The 18,729-nt window shown below is 45.7% G+C and overlaps 1 protein-coding gene across 1 annotated transcript in view; it reads left to right on the forward strand.

Annotated features, from left to right (window-relative positions):
* Window positions 1–12,269: 12,269 nt before the first annotated feature.
* CPLX1 (complexin 1) overlaps window positions 12,270–18,729 on the forward strand; it is a 115,855-nt gene continuing 109,395 nt past the window's right edge. Inside the window, exons 1-2 of the mRNA XM_037374377.1 lie at window positions 12,270–12,510; window positions 13,420–13,522. Of these exons, the coding sequence (XP_037230274.1) occupies window positions 13,492–13,522 (31 nt within the window). The 5' untranslated portion in view covers window positions 12,270–12,510; window positions 13,420–13,491. The remainder of the gene's footprint in view (window positions 12,511–13,419; window positions 13,523–18,729) is intronic.

Consider the following 18,729-nt stretch of genomic DNA (forward strand, 5'->3'; position numbering starts at 1 on the left):
GATATGCCCCAGAAAGGGGAGAAAAAAATGCTCAAACTCTCTGTGTCCCATGAAGTGAGGGAAAAGATGTCTTCATGCCTTCCTATTGAGCCTTTTGAGAAACAGGTACCTCAAAAAATGTTCTGATTAACCTCTTCTAATGTTTTGGAAAAAGTTAGCTTACATCAAGACTTTTCAATGAGTGTTTTTTCTGCTTCTCTGAGCCACTGAGAAGTGTCACTTCTGCTGGGTTGTTGTCAGAGGTTGTGGGCTTCTTCGGCAATTTTCAAAGGCCACTGTTCAAATAAAGAAAATTGAGAGTAATTAGAAGACATCTTCTGTGAGCTTGCTGATGAACTTCATGATGCTGACACCATGCCAGAAATTTAATGCCATTTCTAACATAAAAAGAAAAAAAGAAAAAAAAAAACCCAAACCCAAATCACTACAATGCGTCAGCTTTTAGGGGAAAATCCATACAGGAAATGCAATGGTATAAAGTAACCGCTAACTCTGAAATCTTCCTCATCCATAAACTATGGCTATGGTCTCAGGGTGGTGACTGTACAACGTCTTAGGATACTCAAATGAGCCAGATGCAGAGAAGCAGCACAGTGGTTGAAAACAAACTTGGCTAACATTCTCTCAAAAATTGTTCCAACACCCCTGTCTAAGAGCTCTGAGTGGAGCACATTTAGCTCAGGTGCAAACCTGTCAGGTTGGGTAGTTGCTGTGAACACTGTAACAACGGAAATGGTGGTGCGGTATTTAATGGGGTTGAGAAGTCAAGCTAAAAACAATGTGTCTGGGAGCAATCCATTTCAAACCCACGGGACACTAAAGTATGTAGTGCCCATATGGAGAGAAGTGGTTCACGTGAGGTCTTTCAGAATTTGTTTAGCAGAGCCAGGCAAGGAATCCAGGCAGTCTCCACTAGTCAATGTCATCTGCTCTTCATGCAGACTAGAAACCAAATACCTCAGTGCCTACAAAGTAAGTGGATCCTTATGTGGATAACTTTCTCCCAAATGAGCATGCAGAGAAAATTAAGGCAGAAGATGAGTATGAAGAAACTACCTATGTTTTATCAGTATGGATTCAGCTTTTCCAGTGGGAAGACCTTCTACAGAGAAGGGAATCAGTTTCTGAGGATATATGCACTCCGTCTGGATGTGTGCATAGTAGGGCATGCAAAGATGTCATAAAACCAGACCTAGCAAGACTGTGGGAACAGTCCTGTAGGGTAACATTCCCTGGAGAAAGACTGGGCTCTATAAATGTAAGCTTTGTACCTGTTTGTTCCTTCTCCTCCCTTACTAGGCCTGTGAAGAGCTGCTAAAGGTAAGTGGGGAAGTGATGGTAAAATCAGGCATTGGAGAACACAGAATACTTTGCGGTGGCACAGTGCTGAGTGCAGAGCACTCCGCTTTTCAGTACAGTCAGCTGATCTCCCACTCCATTGTAATGTCTCTGAGATCTCATTTGGGTCCTCTGGCATCAAATGACTTCTTTGCCCAGTGATTTCCAGTGCTCCACCACTGAAGCCAGTAAAATTTTCAGAACCTTAATGTTTTTCACCTCCACAAATACAGGATGTTGGCAGTATCTTGGGGGCAAAGGGCTTGTACTCTTCAGGATATGCCGTGAGGTTGGCTATCAGGAGCTAGGTTACCTGACGTGGTATAATTTGACAGACAAGGATCAAAAGAATGTTGCAGGATTGTACATGGATGTTGCAGGATTTACCCTGGACATCTGTATACCCTATCTACAATTTATCATCATCATAGAAGAGTCATTCTCCATGAGAGGTCCCAAAACGTTTCTTCCCCTAAAGACTGTCTTTACTATCATGGGGGTGTTTATCCATGTGTAGCTTGATCTGTGGCCAAGGAAAGGAAGTGAATACCCAGCAGGGTAAAGAGAACATACCTACTTACCTGTGAATTTTCCATACCCCTTCCATTATAAGACATTAATAACACAGAAAATAATTCTTATTATTCTCACTAGAAAAATTCTGAGCTTCTGTAAAGATGAAGGTACTTGCCCTGCATGGCCCCAGGAATTATGATCAACTCCTTAGGGACCAGTGATCTTTCCTGGATACCCACACACTTATGAGTTGACAGCAAGACACATCTAGCCACATCAATTGTGCCAGCCAATAAATGAACATGATTTAACCTAGACAAGAGCTCCCTTGGGACACAAGCCAAAATGCAGTGCCTGGCTCTTGTCCGGCCTTATACGGGCAGTGGGAACCCACTTGTTTCTTGAGGTTTCTGTTCACAAAGAAGGCTCCATCCATGCATGATCAGTGTTTTGGTATCTGCTCTGTATAAACAAACTCCTAAGGGGATCCTATGGGACTGCCACCTTGTCTAGAGCTAGGACATTGAAAATCACACTTACCATTTGGAATTGAAAAGGTCCTTCCATAGAAACCTGTTTTTGTGCTTGGAGGCCTGCCTTTGCTCTGCCTCTGTCACTAAGTTGAATTGACGTAGATTTTCCTCTGGATACACTACTGTGGTTGTCACGGGTTAAACTTCCTTTTATGGCCTCCTTTAGTAGCTATCACAACACTTCCATTTGACTTTGTTGATGAACTTCAGATATCCACATTTGTGGTATCATGCAACATTAATACTAGAGCTGCTGGTTCATCTTAGGAGTAAGAGTTCACTCTATTAATTCCTGGAAACTTGTGTTCAGATTCTGCTCCTGCAGAAAGCTGATGCCTTTCTTGTTTTGCTTACCTATTCTCTCCATGTAGCAAGGATGGCTTCATGGGGCATGTCCTTATCAGCAGTGAAATAACATGTTCAAAAATTTTTCAATAAATGAGTGAGGCAATTTGAATCTATGCAGATGATAGGCAGCAGATTTCTAGAGCCTCTCAAAGTACAATTTCTAGTTCTTATTTAATTTTCTAGTGCCAGTGCAGTGTCATACAGCATGGAGCAGAAGGCAAATCTCAGATCACACAAGTGTGCAGACGTTCATTTTAAAATTAGCTTATAAAGTCATTTTGCGACAGAGGTAGTTCCAAGTAAAACATGGAGTGTGGAAAAGATGGATTCAGTTGAGTCTCTCACCATTTCAAATTGAAGGGGAAAAGTTCCAACACATCACCAAGCTAATATAATATGAATTCCTTTAAAAGTCTCCTGGGTAGATTCTCTGTTGCCTAGTAGGGAATCTTACTACACTTTTTGCTTCATGAAGACTTAGTAAATTTAGATCTCTCCTCTCTATCAAGCCAACAATTTCCATTACATTAATCAAAACCCATAGTCTGAGACTTTTCTTGCTGTGTTATGTGAGGTTGGAACTTGCTGATGGATTAAAAAATTATGGAGCAGATAGACAATACCAAATGAATGCACGGTTGGAACTTTGATTCCTTCTTACTCCTTTGGGGTCTGAATCAAGCCACAGCTATTTTTCAGGCAAGGTGCTGAATTGTGTGCTTAACCACTGAGTCCTAACCCGTTATATGGATGTCTATCACTACTCCACCATGATACTGAATCAGGAAACTCTCCAAAGTGAGTGGTTTAGTCGAAAGCGTAATTGTGGTACAGACTGTGGGGGAGTGAAACAAACAAAAATTTGTAGAGGAAGGCCCAGCATGGTGTTTGCCACCAGTAGCAGACAGCTTGGAAACTTGGATAAGAAATAACACCAATGGAATAAGAAAACAAAATTTTCTATGTGTTTGCTAAAGCTTGCTTTGAAAAGCTATTTCTCAGTCCTTCATGGGCCAAGCATGAATACAACATCAACTCAGGCCTTTTCAGCTCAGCTCCACCTGCCCTGCCCCTGTATTCTAGTTAGTTTCAGAAAGTGGGTAAATGATCTCACTCTGCTAAACTGTAACTGGCACAGCAAAGGGGAGCTTGCAGAGAGGCATTCATTTTTATCTGCAAGAGTAATGATCTGCTTTGCCTGATGTGCATCAGCTTGCTTTGTGTGTTGGATAAATGCTATCATTTGAAGATTAGATTTTACAAAAGGGGGTTAGATGAGAAGTGTCACATAACTAATTAGTGGCAAGCAAAGTGAAATTAAAAGGCAGACAGGCGTATGGAAAAATGTTTGTATTTCACAGGATTCAGGCATATTAATGATTAAGCATTCCAGCTATTGAATCCTGAAATTCTTTGACTCTCAACACAGGACATTTTCCTCTTTATATCAACATCTCCTGAAGATTCACTAAACACAATGAAATACTCTTAACTAATTTTAGCAAAGACTCATCATACAGGAAGGCCCTGTATAAGAGTTAAATTGTCAAATCATGTTTCCAAACCATATAATTTGTATTCAGATAAATTTGTAATTTGAGATGTTCGGGCCTAGAGGAGCTAATTTGGATTCAGCGAAGCACCTACACACACGCAGTAATGGATGTATCTGCTTAAGTTCAGTTATTTCGGTGTAGCTTAAAGAGGTGCTTTAAGTCAAACTCCTCTAGTGCTTTAGCTTAAATTGGAATCCGTGTTTGGGCCATTCTTGTCTAATACTCATCTCATTTAGATTTAAGAACTTTCTTATGGCTACTGAAGTCTCATTTCTGTCAGCCAGTAGTCAGCCATCCATTTTGTGACTGTTTAATAGGATCACAGTTGATGTGTTCCACAGACACTAATATTGTATAGCATAGCTAGTATTTCTTTCTTGTCAAGGGTTTCACTTGCATGCCCAGTGCATGAGGAAGATGTGGGAATGGAAAGAATAAAAAGTTAAGCTCTTTTTTTAAAAAATCAGTTTTAGTTATAAAAGTTACTACAGGATCAGAATAAATCCCTGGGGTCTGACATACTACTTGTTATAACCCAAGAGGACAGTGGGAGATGTGGTGTAAAAAACAAGCTGTGAAAGACAAATCAAGAATAGACGCAACATTTTAGCTCCTTTTGCATGGATTAGTACACATGTGGGTACTTTCAGAGCAAGAGATATGAAATGCAGACTTACAATATTGTCAGAAGTGTGTGGCACTTCCTGAAGAGAGGAAGCTTTAAAAAAATATCAAAAGGGGAAAACTCATTATAAGGACTATGACATAGATGATCAACTGGCAAGACAAGGATGAAGCAGGAAGAGGGATGACAGTGGAACCTCTTGGAGCCTCTTGGAGAGCAGCTGATGGAAGAACAGGCTGTGGCTGCCCTTGCGGACGGGTTTCTTCATTGTGTAGTCAACATTGTGTTTGATTGTGCAACCCGAAGGGATAGCATCCCCAACATGGCTACATACATGTAACCTTGTTTCCACAAACCTGTGGTGCTGTTAGGTTACTTGACAGTGAATGGACCAGTGCAAGAAACATCATGCCAATAAAGGCAGGAAATGAGTTGGCTGGACATATTTATTTATTTATATGACTTTACAAATTCCTTTTCACAGTTCCACTGAGGGGGACACTCCCCCCACCCCCCCTCATTCTAAGGTGAAATGTATGCTTATATTTTGTGGATTACATAGATTTGTTATTTCCAGGTACTGCTATTTCCCTCATCATGATTCAACAATTTCCCTCTACCTAGAAAATTAATTCATCACATGCTTAGGTTCCTTATCAAAGGGAGGCAATGGAAGGCAAATTCAAGACTGAAATAGAAAAGGATGAGCGTTCCTGAACTGTTGGATTGCATCTAACTATTATGGTCTCTTTGGAGACATCTGAGTGTAAAAACATAGTACCATAACAGCTTAATTTGCTAGTGTTGCATGTCACACCTAAAAGAAATTGCTCTGCAACTATCTGAAGTATCTGAAGAGATATGCACACGCTGACCTCATGCCTGATGGAAAGTTAAGAAGAATAAATGATTAAGTTGTTTGTTATGGCTGGGAAATTATGACTACTGGGGTGAATAGCTCCCTGCCAAGTTGAGTTCAGAACTGGGGACTTTACCTTCTTGCACAGGAAAAGAAATACAGGCCATAGCATCTAATACGAAGCTAGCATCTCAGCTGAGTATGTTGTTTTCCTCTGTTCCCTTTCTTTGCCAAGAAGCAGAGTAATGAAAGAAGGAAAGGCATGGAACTAGTTGGGAAAATGGAAATTCTGTTCTAAAGTATGTTAAAAATTTTGAATCTTGCTTCCACTCTGAATCGCAACAAAGAAGAAAATTGTGACCCTTTTCTTTGCCTCCATGACATGGAAAATCTGAAAGAGGTACTCTGATATGATTATGTGTTTAGTTTTGATACAGACGTGTATTGCTGGAAGAAAAGGGTCAAGACAAAATGCTGCCAAAGTGCAGCATTTTTGCCGTATCAAAGAAGAATGCCTTAACAACATCAAATATAAGAAAATAAAAATATTTTCTTTCGCTTGCTTGCCTTTAAACCTCTGTACGGACTGACACATTTCCATATAATGCAGCAATTTGGATGGCTTATTTACTGATTGAAAAATTAATGTCAAAAATAATTGAAATAGTAATCTCATAACAAAAGTTTGATATGTTTTTGATGGACACATGATGATTTGATGACCCAAGTGATACAGAAGGGTTCTGACCCGTGTGGACAATTTCCACCTGCCAAAGAAGTCTTATAATGTAGAAAAAGTAAATCCTGGAGATAAGAGCTACAGATCTTTACCACATCATGCCTATCTATCCACAGGAGTCAGAGACCTGCTGAGATGGGACTCTGTCTGCGAAGGCAAGAGCTTGTTCAGAGAACAGAAAACAGAGAAAGGGATAGAGCTACAGGGACCAGATGGGTAGAACAAGGAGGGTACAAGAAAGAAACCACCAGCTTAGGAGCTAGAAGCTGTAAACAGCAGGCCACCAAGGAGCTTGTTCATAAACCAGACTTGTACACCTGTGCTCACAGAGAGGAAAAAATAATATGCATACCTGCTTCTGCATGTCATGGAGAAAGGGCAATCAGTACATGTTTGTTTCAGGATTTATAAGCACAGGCAGCTAAAATCTGATCTTGTGATATAGCTGCAGCAAATGTTCCATAAAAAGGTAATTTTCCAGAACTCTGAAGTGACTTTTTCTTCAGAGCTAGCAGAAATGGTTGAAAAGTCTTTCACAGTTTTGGCTTAAGGGAAAGATCCACTTCTTTAAAAGAATGTATCTATATATTTTCTCTTTGGTTAGAAAATAAAGAGCTTACTTAAAACCTGCTCTGAGTGGAAGAACAAGAAACAAAGCAGTACTTTTGGAGAAAAACAAAACAAAACAAAACAAGCCAAAACCCAAACACCAAACAAACAAACAAACAAAAAACCCAGCTACATGTAGTAGGTTTGTGTTCAATGAGCTAAATCACTGGAGGGGCTGCATCTGCTGTCCACAAACTACCTTTAGCAAGTGTCTGACTCCTCTGTCTCCGTAGCTGTATTGATTAAAAGCTAATCATCTGCTGCTGTCCAGGTTCTGCCTGCAGTGCACTAAACAGTGCTGCAGTTACATCAGTGTGAGTTAATAATAAGGTGGGGGTGGGGGGTGGGGGGAAGTGGGGGGAAGGGAAAAAGAGACAAAGCTGGTTTATTTTGGGCAGTGGCTTAAGTATTTCTGTAACCTTCATACTTGGTTTGAGAGCTTTCTTATTAGTACTGTTTTTACATGGCATTGATTTCAGTTTAGCAGTCAAACACCATATGGAATTGAATAATCAAATATTGCATTTAAAGATGTTGAAATGAAACATCTTGACTCATTTGGTATTTTTTCCCCTCTTCTCTTTCTTTTTGGGGACCTGAATATTCATTTTTCTATGGAAAACATGACCCAAACCAATTATTGGCTTTTTCCATCTTCCTCCACAGACATCAGTAATGCACAGATTCCCAGCTGCTGGCAAAGAGTCTGAGTTCCGTGGACAAAGCCCCATGGAGGAGCTCCTTGCTCTGAGTTTTCTGTACTCTTCATCTCCAGCAAGCAAGGTCACAGAGTGGATTCCTGTCCTAGTTCTGTAAAGGAAGAATAAGCCTGTTCCCACAATCAGGAGCAGTTGTATCTCAGTCACACAGTGCAAACCAGACCAAGAACTGTCTCTGGTCTTCTGGGAGGTTTTGGAGGTGCTGGCAGTGGCCTCCGTGTGTGCGGCAGTGCTCTGCTGTCTGTCATGCTGGGGTGGATTCTGCATGGACGTACCCATGTCCATCTCTTAGCTGCATGAGGAAACATTGCTGTTACTGAGATTTGTTGCTGTCCAGTAAATAGGCCATTAAATTGCATTACTGCCAGATTAATATTCATAAATATTCCAAACATAATACATTGTTATATGCCATCAGAAAGAAAACCCATGAAGCATTGCTCATATCATTGCCATGACTGGGCAAGCTATTTCTCTTGTAGCAGGAGTTATGTATCTCATAACTGTCCAGGTTCACATAACATAATCACATATGTCAATCACATAACAGATCCCTGTGAGTCCATCTGTCAGTTGGATTCTTCAGCAAATTGAGGAAAGGTTGTGTCAGAATCCCTCTGTTCAATTCCCGAGGTAAAATCCTTCTCCAGAAACCTTTCTGAGACTGTGATTAGACACAGGTCTATAGATTACATCACCTTGTTCTGACCGTGCCCTTTCTTGCCTCTGTGCCTGAAATCTGTGTGGTGAGGAGAGTACTGGTGGGATCTTTCCTAACTGATGTCAGTACCAGTGTGGCCTAGACAGGAGGTACCCTAGGTTTTTGTAGTGAGGGGGCTACAGCGGTGGTTTCTATAAGATGTCAGAAGCATTCCCCATGTCCAGTGGAGCCAATGCCAGCCGGCCTCAAGACAGACCTGCTGCTGGCCAAGGCTGAAATAACCAACGAAGGTAATGGCACCTCTGTGATAGCATATTAAAAAAAAGGGGGGTGGGGTGGGGTGGGAATTTGCATCATCAGGACAGAGGAGTGAGACAATGTGAGAACAACAACTCTGCAGACACAACGTCAATGAAGAAGGAGGAAGAGGAGGTGTTCCAGGTGCCAGAGCAGAGATTCTCTTGCAACCTGTGGTGAAGACGATGGTGAGGCAAGCTGCCCCCCTGCAGCTCATGGAGGTTAACAGTGGAGCAGATATCCACCTGAAGCCCATGGAGGTCCATGCTGGAGCAGATATCCACCTGCAGCCCATGGAGGACACCCACGTTGGAACAGGTAGATGCCTGAAGGAGGCTGTGACCTGTGGAAGCCAACACTGAAGGTGGACTTTGCTGGCTGGACTCGACCCCATGTGGGACCCACACTGATGGACTGCACCCCATGGGAGGGACCCATGCTGGAGCAGTGTCTGAAAAACTGCAGCACAAGGGAAGGACTTGTGTTGGAGAAGTTCGTGGAGAACTGTGTCCCATGAGAGGGAACCCACGCTGGAACAGGGGAAGAGCGTGAGGAGAAAGGAGCAGCAGAAACAACGTGTGATGAACTGACTGTAATCCCCATTCCCCTTTCACCTGCATTGCTTGGGGGGAGGAGGGAGAGAAATCAGGAATTAAGCCTGTGAAGAAGGGAGGGGTGAGGGTGTTTTTTCTGATTGGAATGGTAATAAATTAAACTAATTTTGCCCAAGTTGAGTCTGTTTTGCCTGTGATGGTAACTGCTGAGTGATCTCCCTGTCTGTGTTTCAACCCATGAGCCTTTTGTTAGATTTTCTCTGCCCTCTCCAGTTGAGGAGGAGAGTGATGGAATGGCTTTGGTGGGCACCTGGCATTCACCCAGAGTCAAAACACTACATGGGGTCATGTTTCACTGCCTCATGCATCTTGATTTTCTGAAGCAGTTGTATAATCTGAAAAAAGTGGAAGTAGTTTGGGGACAGAACCATGGTTACATGACCTTTGGAGAGTCAGCTGGCTGAGGACTGACCAGCAGCTCTAAACAGGTCAATGAGAAGCTCAAGGATCTCTCAGGGTCTTCTTGATAAACTTATTGTTTTGCCTTGCTTGTGAAAGCCCTGTGGATGACATTGCTTTATTCCCTGCACAAAAGGGAGGACATTTGCCATTGCAAAGCTTGTAAGTAGCTTATGGAGAGGAATGATTACATTTCTCAGCAATCCCACATGGCTGTGCTGACCTTTGACTGCTGCAGGAGTTCCTTGACATAGCATTCTCTAGGATCCCTAAAGCAGGAAGGAAAAACCTGGTCATAGGCATTTAGGTGTTTTAACTACTAGCCCACAACTCTCCGATCCTTGTGTTTGAGGGCATTTGAGTTGTTCTTTCCCAGACTCCAGGATATAAGAGCAAGGTGTGCACCTGGAGGTTTAGTAGCATGGAGCTGGCACAATGCCATCCTCCCCAGGAGCAATCACACAATGAAGAAAGAATGTGAGGTGCTGTATAACAGACTCAAACTACAAGTCCTGCTCAAAATTATATGTGCACTTGGGGAAGGAACACAGACCTGGAAATGGTGTATTAATTGCACAAGAACCTGGGCGCACAATTCCAGCAAGCTTCAATTTCTTGGGCACAGCCATCTATGCTGAGCTACTGCTATGGTATGTATGCAAGTAAGAGAATCAAAAAGCTACCAGTATGCCCTTTGGATTAGAAATGCTGGGGCGTGAGTCAAGGCTTAAAATAAAAGAGTTCCCCATCCCTTCTAGACATTATTTTTTCCTTTCTGAAGTTTGTAAAAATGCAGCACATGCCTACCCAGCTGAGCTTCTTAGGCTGATACTAGTGTATATTGGAAAAGAGGTGTTCTGGGAGCTGAATAGAATAGAATAGAATAGAATAGAATAGAATAGAATAGAATAGAATAGAATAGAATAGAATAGAATAGAATAGAATAGAATAGAATAGAATAGAATAGAATAGAATAGAATAGAATGGGATGGGATGAGATGAGATGAGATGAGATGAGATGAGATGAGATGAGATGAGATGAGATGAGATGAGATGAGATGAGATGAGATGAGATGAGATGAGATGGAACAGAACCGAACTGAACAGAACAGTGGAAAGGACCCACAATGATCATCTAGTCCAACTGCCTGACCACCTCCGGGCTGAAAAACATGTTATTAAGAGCATTGCCCAACTGCCTCTTAGACAGTGACTAGCACGGGGCACCGAGGCAGACCCGGGTGGACGCTCACTGTCCTGAGCACAGAAACACGCCCTCCCGCATCTGAGCTGGCACCCGAGGGCTCCGCAGGCTGCCCGGGCGCGGTGGCCGGCATCGCTGCCCGGGAGGGGCTGGTTCGAGCCCGCCGCGCCTGCTGGAGCTGCAGGACCCTCCCCGCGACGCCATCAGCCGAGGTGGCCCAGCGGGTCGTGCCGGCGCCACCCCGGGATGCCAGCGCCGCCGCTGCCCCACCCCCGGGGCAGCCACTTCTGCCGGCACGATTCCCCTCCTCCCTCCCCCCTCCTTTTAGCCCCGTATCTGTTGCTTTGCGGGCTGCTGTCCCACCTCATTCGCTGGCGACAGAAGGGCGGATCAGCAGTCACAGCCGGTCCCTTCCCCACGAAGCCTCCAGTGCTGCCGGCACCCCCGAGCCGGGTGCCAGTGCCGGTGCCGTCAGGGGTTCTGTTCCGCTTTGCCACGGAGCGCTCGCACCGCGCGTGGCTCCCTCCCCCTCCCCTGCAGACGCCGTCCCGAATCCCGGCTGGACACCGGAACGCTGCACGCGCGCCTTTCAACGGGCAATGGCAGGGAGGGGACTTTCCCCTTCGCCCCCACCCCCCACCCCCCCCCACCCCCCTCTTCCCGCCTCCTCCTGTGCTGAAACACCGCTGGATAGCGATCCGATAGCCGAACAGCTGGCGATCCTTCTCCGGCCACAGTTAAAATCCGAGGCGAAGGAGGAGGGAAGAGAAGGCTGTTCCCTTCCTACCTTCTTCATATGCCTCTCCAACTCCTTCCAGGACCTAGGGGATGAGAGGGGATCTGCGGGAAGGACCAGAACAGAGGACGCGGATAGCTCTCCCACCCTCCCCCCTTTTCAGGAAGCCGTATTTGCAGAGATTCCCCCTGGCACACGCACACACTGACTCCTGAGGAGATGCATGGAAGCAGTTGCAAAATGCAACAGAGGGCTGACAGACTCCCCTCCTTCCCCCAGGCAAAGGGCAAGGACACCTGGCTGCTGCAGACGGCTGGGGATGGGGTGGGGGACGTGCACGCAAAATACACGCACCCATCCGAGGGGCTGGGGACCGCAGGGGGCCTCCTCCGTGGCGAGCATCGGGGGGCGAGGGCGGCGCAGGGAAGGGGCGGGGGAGCCGGAGGCAGGGGGAGGGAGAGAGCCTAGCTCCCGCAACGAGGGGAGGAGGAAGGAGGGACCGTGTTGGTGGGATGGTCCGGAAATCCTGTGATAAAAAGAGGGGCGCGGGGGAAAAGTAGGGAGAAGCTCTGGACAAATTCTCTCTCTCCCACCCCGTACCTGCAACTTCCCCGGCAGCCCTCGGGCACATGGGCGCCGGCCGGAGCCTCTAGGAGCTGTGCGGAGCGGGGAGGAGCGGAGCAGCCGCAGCCACCTGCCGCCGGCCCGGCACAGCACAGACCGGCTCAGCTCAGCACCGCGCCCGCCGCCGAGCGAGGTACCGGCGCCGGGGCGGGCGGGCCGGGCCGAGCCGGCCGGCTTGCGGCGGGGCGGCGGCGTGCGGGCATTCAGGGACGGAGGACGCCCTCGTCCTCCGGGTGCTGGCGGGCCGCGCAGCCCCGCGGCGCGGCCGTGATCCTGTACGAGAGCCGGTACCGGGCGGAGGGCGGCAGCCTGCCCCGGAGCCGAGCCGCCGCTCCCCGCGGCCGGGGCCAGCAGAGGGAAGCAGCAGCCTGCGCGGCGGGGCTGCGGGTCTGCACCTGGGGCCGCCCGGTCTCAACCTTGAGCCATCCCGGGTTTTCCTGAGGAGGCGCAGCCCCCTCCGGCATTGCGCTGAGGGCTCCCCGGGTGAGGGTTCCGCGGGGCTGGCTGGGGGAGCTGGTCGCGCATCCGTGCTCTCCATCCAGCCGCCCCGGCTGCATCCGCACCCGAGTCTCCCGGCTTCCCCCGCTTGCCCGCACGGGCACTTGCGGAGCGCTTCACCTTCAAATGCCCCCTCAGCTGTCCCCAGCGGAGCTGCCGCTCCGGAGCTAGCTCTCCGAAAACCGAGAGGGCGAGAGGCAGGCGGGGAAACGAGAAAGTTCAAAGGTTTAACGCCTTCCTGCCCGCCTGCAGGAGACAAGCCGGGAGAAGCACCTCACTGCTCCCCCAGGCTCACTCCCGGCCACCTGCCCTGCCCGGGGGGGAACCACCGTGTCCCCTTACCTCCTCCTCCTCCCGCCCGTTCCCTGTTCACCAGCATACAGTTCTGCTCCCCAGGTGCCTTGTCCTGGCAGGGATGGGGGGTGGGAAACTTGCCTGCCCTCAGACAAGGGGAGGAAAGCTGCTGGAGAGAGAGCCGAGACCGGGCAGCAGCCTTTTCTGCTCCTGGAGGCACCATTCCTCTTTTGACTGTGCTTCTTTGCAGGCTGCACTCCAAGGATTCCTGGTCTCGGTGCATGTGAGGTGTGAAGGTGGGCAGCACCCCTAAGCCATCACCATGGATTTTGTTATGAAACAAGCTCTAGGAGGTAAGTGTGATTGGCACGTGAAGAGTCTTGCAGCCCTCCCTCCCCTGTGCACCTGGCAAGAGAGGGCATGGACTGCTATGAGGCTCTGGTAGGGTCTGTAGCTGGAAGAGCTGTTTGGGAACATGGAAGAGCACATCTGTTCACTGGCTCATGATCCCAGAGCCAAGTGTTTTGAAGAATCTGAGCGGGAGAGGGCAGCATCAAGCAGAGACCAAAGCCCCGTGTCAGGGGAGAGACCTCCCACACAAAGTGTGCAGGCCCTGGGTTATACCTAATCTTGCACCCTACCAGCTGGCTGCACATCCTGCTGTACAGTGCACAGGTCTTTGCTTTACTTATTGCAATGCTACTGAGGCAGGTATTACAAAGGCTGCAGACAGGTTTAGCTGGAGCAAACACAAAGAAAGAGTAGCATTTTGTGTATGTGTATGAGCCCCCTTTTCATCCTTCCCCCAAATGCTGGCCCGACCTTTACTAAAAACCAGCCAGTGCAGAAATGTTTGTATCTGGTATTTGGAGAGTTATTTTTAATATGAATATTGCTGCAATATGCAGGGAAACAGTAATAAAGAATCCTTCCCCCCGCTCCCCAGGATATGATGGCAACTTCTTACATGGTTTCAATACATTTCCTTCCATGTGTGATGAATTGTTTTAATGGTGGCAAATAGAAAAGGCAGTGGTGTGAGGGGGAGAAATTGAAAACAGTACAAAAGTATTTGGGAATGAGATTCGTTCGTTCTGCCACAGTTGTGCTGCCTTTCTGGGCTGCTTGACCTGAACATTCAGTCAAAACAAGGCTGTCACTGAGACTATACTGAATGCTGCCTACTATTGGGAACTGGAATAGTTGTCATCAGAAGAAGTCAGTGAGGTGGTTCTGCTCATTCTCTTTTGTACTATTATCTTATGTGTTCATTTTCCTTTGATGAAACTGTAGAATCATGGGAATGTAAGAATGTTTCATGCATAGTGTTATTGGTGTCTTATGCGGCTTCAGCATTTACTGCAGGACTCCCTCCCATGGCATGGAAATGTGATTTTCATCTCTGAAAGCAAAGGAACTCTTGTGTGTGTGTCTCTTTTTTTCACCAAAGGAGAAAAATTCTCACAGTTAAGAACAGAAAAAGCAACCCAAGTTTTAGTTGGGCTGTTCTGAATGGGAAGATTGAACTAAAGAAGAAAGAGTCTAATTTGATTGCACAAAATAGCAAGATATGAAGATAACTATGTGAGAAGCTAACATTCTTTATGGTAGTAGTGTTACTCTTCAGTGCCTCTTCTGAAGGACAAATAGATTTGAGAAGAGCAGGTTTTGCAGTTTGCTACAGTGATATAAGGTTGCTTGCACAGAAATGAGAAAGTTTACCTGCAAACTGGAAATACAGCCACTGCAGCTGGAGATCACTGAATCCACTAAAGGGAAATAACTGCTTAAAGACTGCAGTTAGAGGCAGGGGGAGGAAGGTTGCAGCAGAGGAGTAACAGTTGAGATGCATGCCTTTTCTTGCAGCTTAGTGACTAACCTGAGTTGGAAACTGTCTGCTGATGCTTAACAGCATTCACTCCGGGCAGACTTTCATTCTAACATAACGTTGCATGCCAGGGTCAGGGTTTGCGTTATAACAGCAGTTGATGAGAAGGCAAATTCAAGAAGCATCTTTTGGTGATATCTATCAAGATGCTGCCCAGGTCACCAGCTCTTCTCCCAGATGACTTAATGTGTCTGGAACTTGCCCGCTTACTCAATAAAGAAGTCACTGCAGAGTGATAAAATCCAGGAAATGTTAATTCATGGAGACTTATTTTTAAATCAGAAATAGTTTCAAAGAGGATAAACAAGATATCTCAGAGCAAATATAACATGGAAAGTAAAGGTGGTTTTGGATACTTGTTTCCCACTGGAGCTAAAGCTCAAGCTGATGCAAGCATGCCATCTGGCCACACTGGCGCAGCAAACCAAGGACTAAAGGTTACAGTTTGTTTCCTTAATTATGGAGCCAGAACCTTTTTTTGTCTGCCAGTTCTGACATCCAAAGGCAAATGCCCAAACTGAGTAAAGCATTAAAGTTCTGGTGGGTGACAGGCTTGCTTTGGCTAGGATGCAAGGTGTGATCTGCTAGTAAGCTTTTAAATTATTCCTACTTTCAGGGAGATTTTCTTGTGGTTTTCATTATTTTAGTTTAATGTGGCTTTTCTCAGAACACCTCTGAATTAATTCTGCTGTCTGCTTGGGATTTTTTGAATGGTACAAAAGTTCTGCTGGCTGTCATCCTGTTACTGGGATACTTGAGGGCCCAAGGGTCTTAGCCATTTTCATACGGAAAAGGAGAAGGAGAAAGCCCATGGGAAGGTGCAAGGGATTTGTCTGAGGTGGGATCATGATGTGGTTGAAGAGACAGATTTCTTACAGCAGAAACTAGCATTGTGCAGGCCAAAATGCTGTGAAGTTATGGATATACAGAACACACAATAGCTCTGATTCTGTACTACATGGTGTTGTGCAAGCCCCTTTTGATGTGCTTCTTTTATTACCATGCATAGAAGAAATGTCTAGCTGGGATGCCTGCCTTAAATAGTGACTTTTCCTAGTATCAGCCTGTGGATAAATCATGTAATTAATTTCATAAATAATCATAATATATAATTATATAAATAATCATATATAAATAATCAATAATTATGCATATGAATGGTACTGTCTAAATTTCTTCTTTCTGCTACCCCTTGAACTCATTGCACAATGCAAACCCCATCAGGAGGAAGGGTATGTTAGAGTTTCTGGATAGTTAATCACTGTGCTATATTACAGGCATGATTTTCTGTTGTATTGACAGCAGCTTAGAGTGAGGACTGCTGCTTGGCATTCACTTCTTTATCTGTCAAGATTCAGCGGAGACTTGTTTTTGTTCATAAGTATTCTTGAAATACTGTAGGCAGAAGGCAAATGCAACCAGATTGCCATCTGGAATATGTCAGCAGGGGGGGACTGCCTACTTAATGTCCCTTACTGGCAGCTTTGGTTCAGTGAGGTATACGACAAACACAGTCCAGAGGGAGTCCCCTTGTCCTTGAAGGTAGGCAGTGATTTAAACCCTCCTGAAGACAACGGGATATAAGTCACTATCCGTAAGCTCTGAAAAAGCAGCCCCTGTGCTAAGCTTACATTAGTGAAGATGTGTGTGTGAATGCTAGACAAGCCTGAATGGAAACAGTACCAGTGTTTAACAACATCTTAGCAGTGGCCTTCTGTGTGACTTACGGAGTGTGTATTTTGCTGCTGCATTTGCTTCATTTTACTTGCTTGTGATGTGAGGATTACATCCTTGATTTTCCCTGGGGCATTCAGTGAGACTGATTGCAGTTAGAGGAAATACAGACCTGTCCAGGATGGAACAGACAGTGAAATAACCAGTGTTTTCTGCTTCTTCCTTCTCCAATTCAGCCTCTTGTTTCTCACATTTGCAGTTCTCTGCTGAGCCTCTCTCCTGTTCTGGGACCTCATGCATCAGCTAGACTGTGCTCCTCTGGTTATGTTAATGTGTGAAGTCCTGGAGCAGTACAGAAACTGTAATGCAGAACAGCAAGTTGCACTGCCAACAAATAGCACTGGTGTACTTCTGGGGTCTCTTTAGCTTGTAATCCTTGAAACCTGTGACACGTAAGGTCTTTCATTTTGCAGTCAGGTGCTTCCAAATCACAAAGACTTAAGAATCTGAGATGAGACAGAGGTCTCCAGCCCACTGTAGCATGTGGTAGATCTTGCGAGCCTAGCTACCTTTGTTCTCAGATAACATCTGCCTATATGTTGTGCAGTTCTGGGCCCCACAATTTAAAAAGGATGTTAAGGTACTTGAATGCGTCCAGAGGAGGGCAACAAAGCTGGTGGAAGGGCTGAAAGGCATGCCCTGTGAGGAGCAGCAAAGGACTTGGTTTGTCTAGTTTGGAGAGAAGGAGGCTGAGGGTAACCCCATTGCTCCCTACAGCTGCCTGAGGGGGGGAAGTGGAGAGGGAGGTGCTGATCCCGTCACCCTGGGGTCCAGTGACAGGATGCATGGGAATGGCTCAAAGCTTCATTAGGGGAGGTTCAGACTTCTTTACTGGGGGGGCAGTCAAACACTGAAACAGGCTTTGTAGAGAGGTGGTTGATACCCTATGCCACCCATGTCAGTATTTGAGGTGTTTGGACAATGCCCTTAGTAACAGGCTTTAGCTTGTGGTCAGGCAGTTGGACTAGATGATCATTGTAGGTCCCTTCCACTGAACTATACTATTCTAGGCTATTCTATTCTATAAATTTTTGAGTAAGAGTATAAGATGAATTCTGCAGCCTGTTTGTAGTATGGTTGTGTTCTTGATGTTCTTCTGGATCCCTTTTTCCTTGTCTCATGCTTTGAGTATATGCATTTTAATGACATTTTGAAGATGAAGAGGTAGTGTTGGTGTCTGATGGATACATTTTTCACAAGGAATGGTTTTATAGGCCTTTTTTTTTTTTTTTTCCTAATGCATGCTGCTGGCAAAGCTATTTTCTTCAAGAAATTGGATTGAGTGCAGTCTTGATATCTGTTGCCAAGACAAGGATAGAAAGGAAAATCCCATGGAGGTGTCTTAGTGCTTCCAGAAAAACAAAACTAACATAGGTTCTATAGCTGTTCAAGGCTGATTAATCTATATCAGCCTTGGATTTTCCTTGTTAATTTATTTGATGCCAGATCTTCCAATGGAAGCCTATAGTGCTTAGTTTGTTCTTCAGGAATTCCCATTAAAGCCAAGGAGCAAGATATCTTCCAAGGAAGCAAATTGTTGATCGTGGAGATGATACCAGTGAAACAACTACATTGAGGGTCAGCTGATTTATTTCATCCATGATCCAAACCAGAAGGAGGAAAACTGGCCAGGTCCTTTCTTCCTGTGCCTTTCTTGAGAAACCTTCATTTTATGTTTGTTTGCCTCTGTTGGGCCTGTTGTTGGAACCCTACAAATACTCTCACTTGTGTCTGCTGGGATCTTACTTATGTTTGCCTTATTCGTAAGCAGGTGCTGAGAGCAGTATGCTTATTTAGTATTGTTGGAGGAAATGAGCAACCTTCAGCCTGCTGATTGTAAAGGTATGCCACAAAGAGCTTAACTAAGATTTCTCCTGCTGAGCATCTGCTTGCCAGGAGCCTGCTTGGAATAGAATGGCATGGATAAGCAGGAAGTTT

The sequence above is a fragment of the Falco rusticolus genome, chromosome Z (assembly GCF_015220075.1).
Source record: "Falco rusticolus isolate bFalRus1 chromosome Z, bFalRus1.pri, whole genome shotgun sequence".
Lineage (NCBI taxonomy): Eukaryota > Metazoa > Chordata > Aves > Falconiformes > Falconidae > Falco > Falco rusticolus.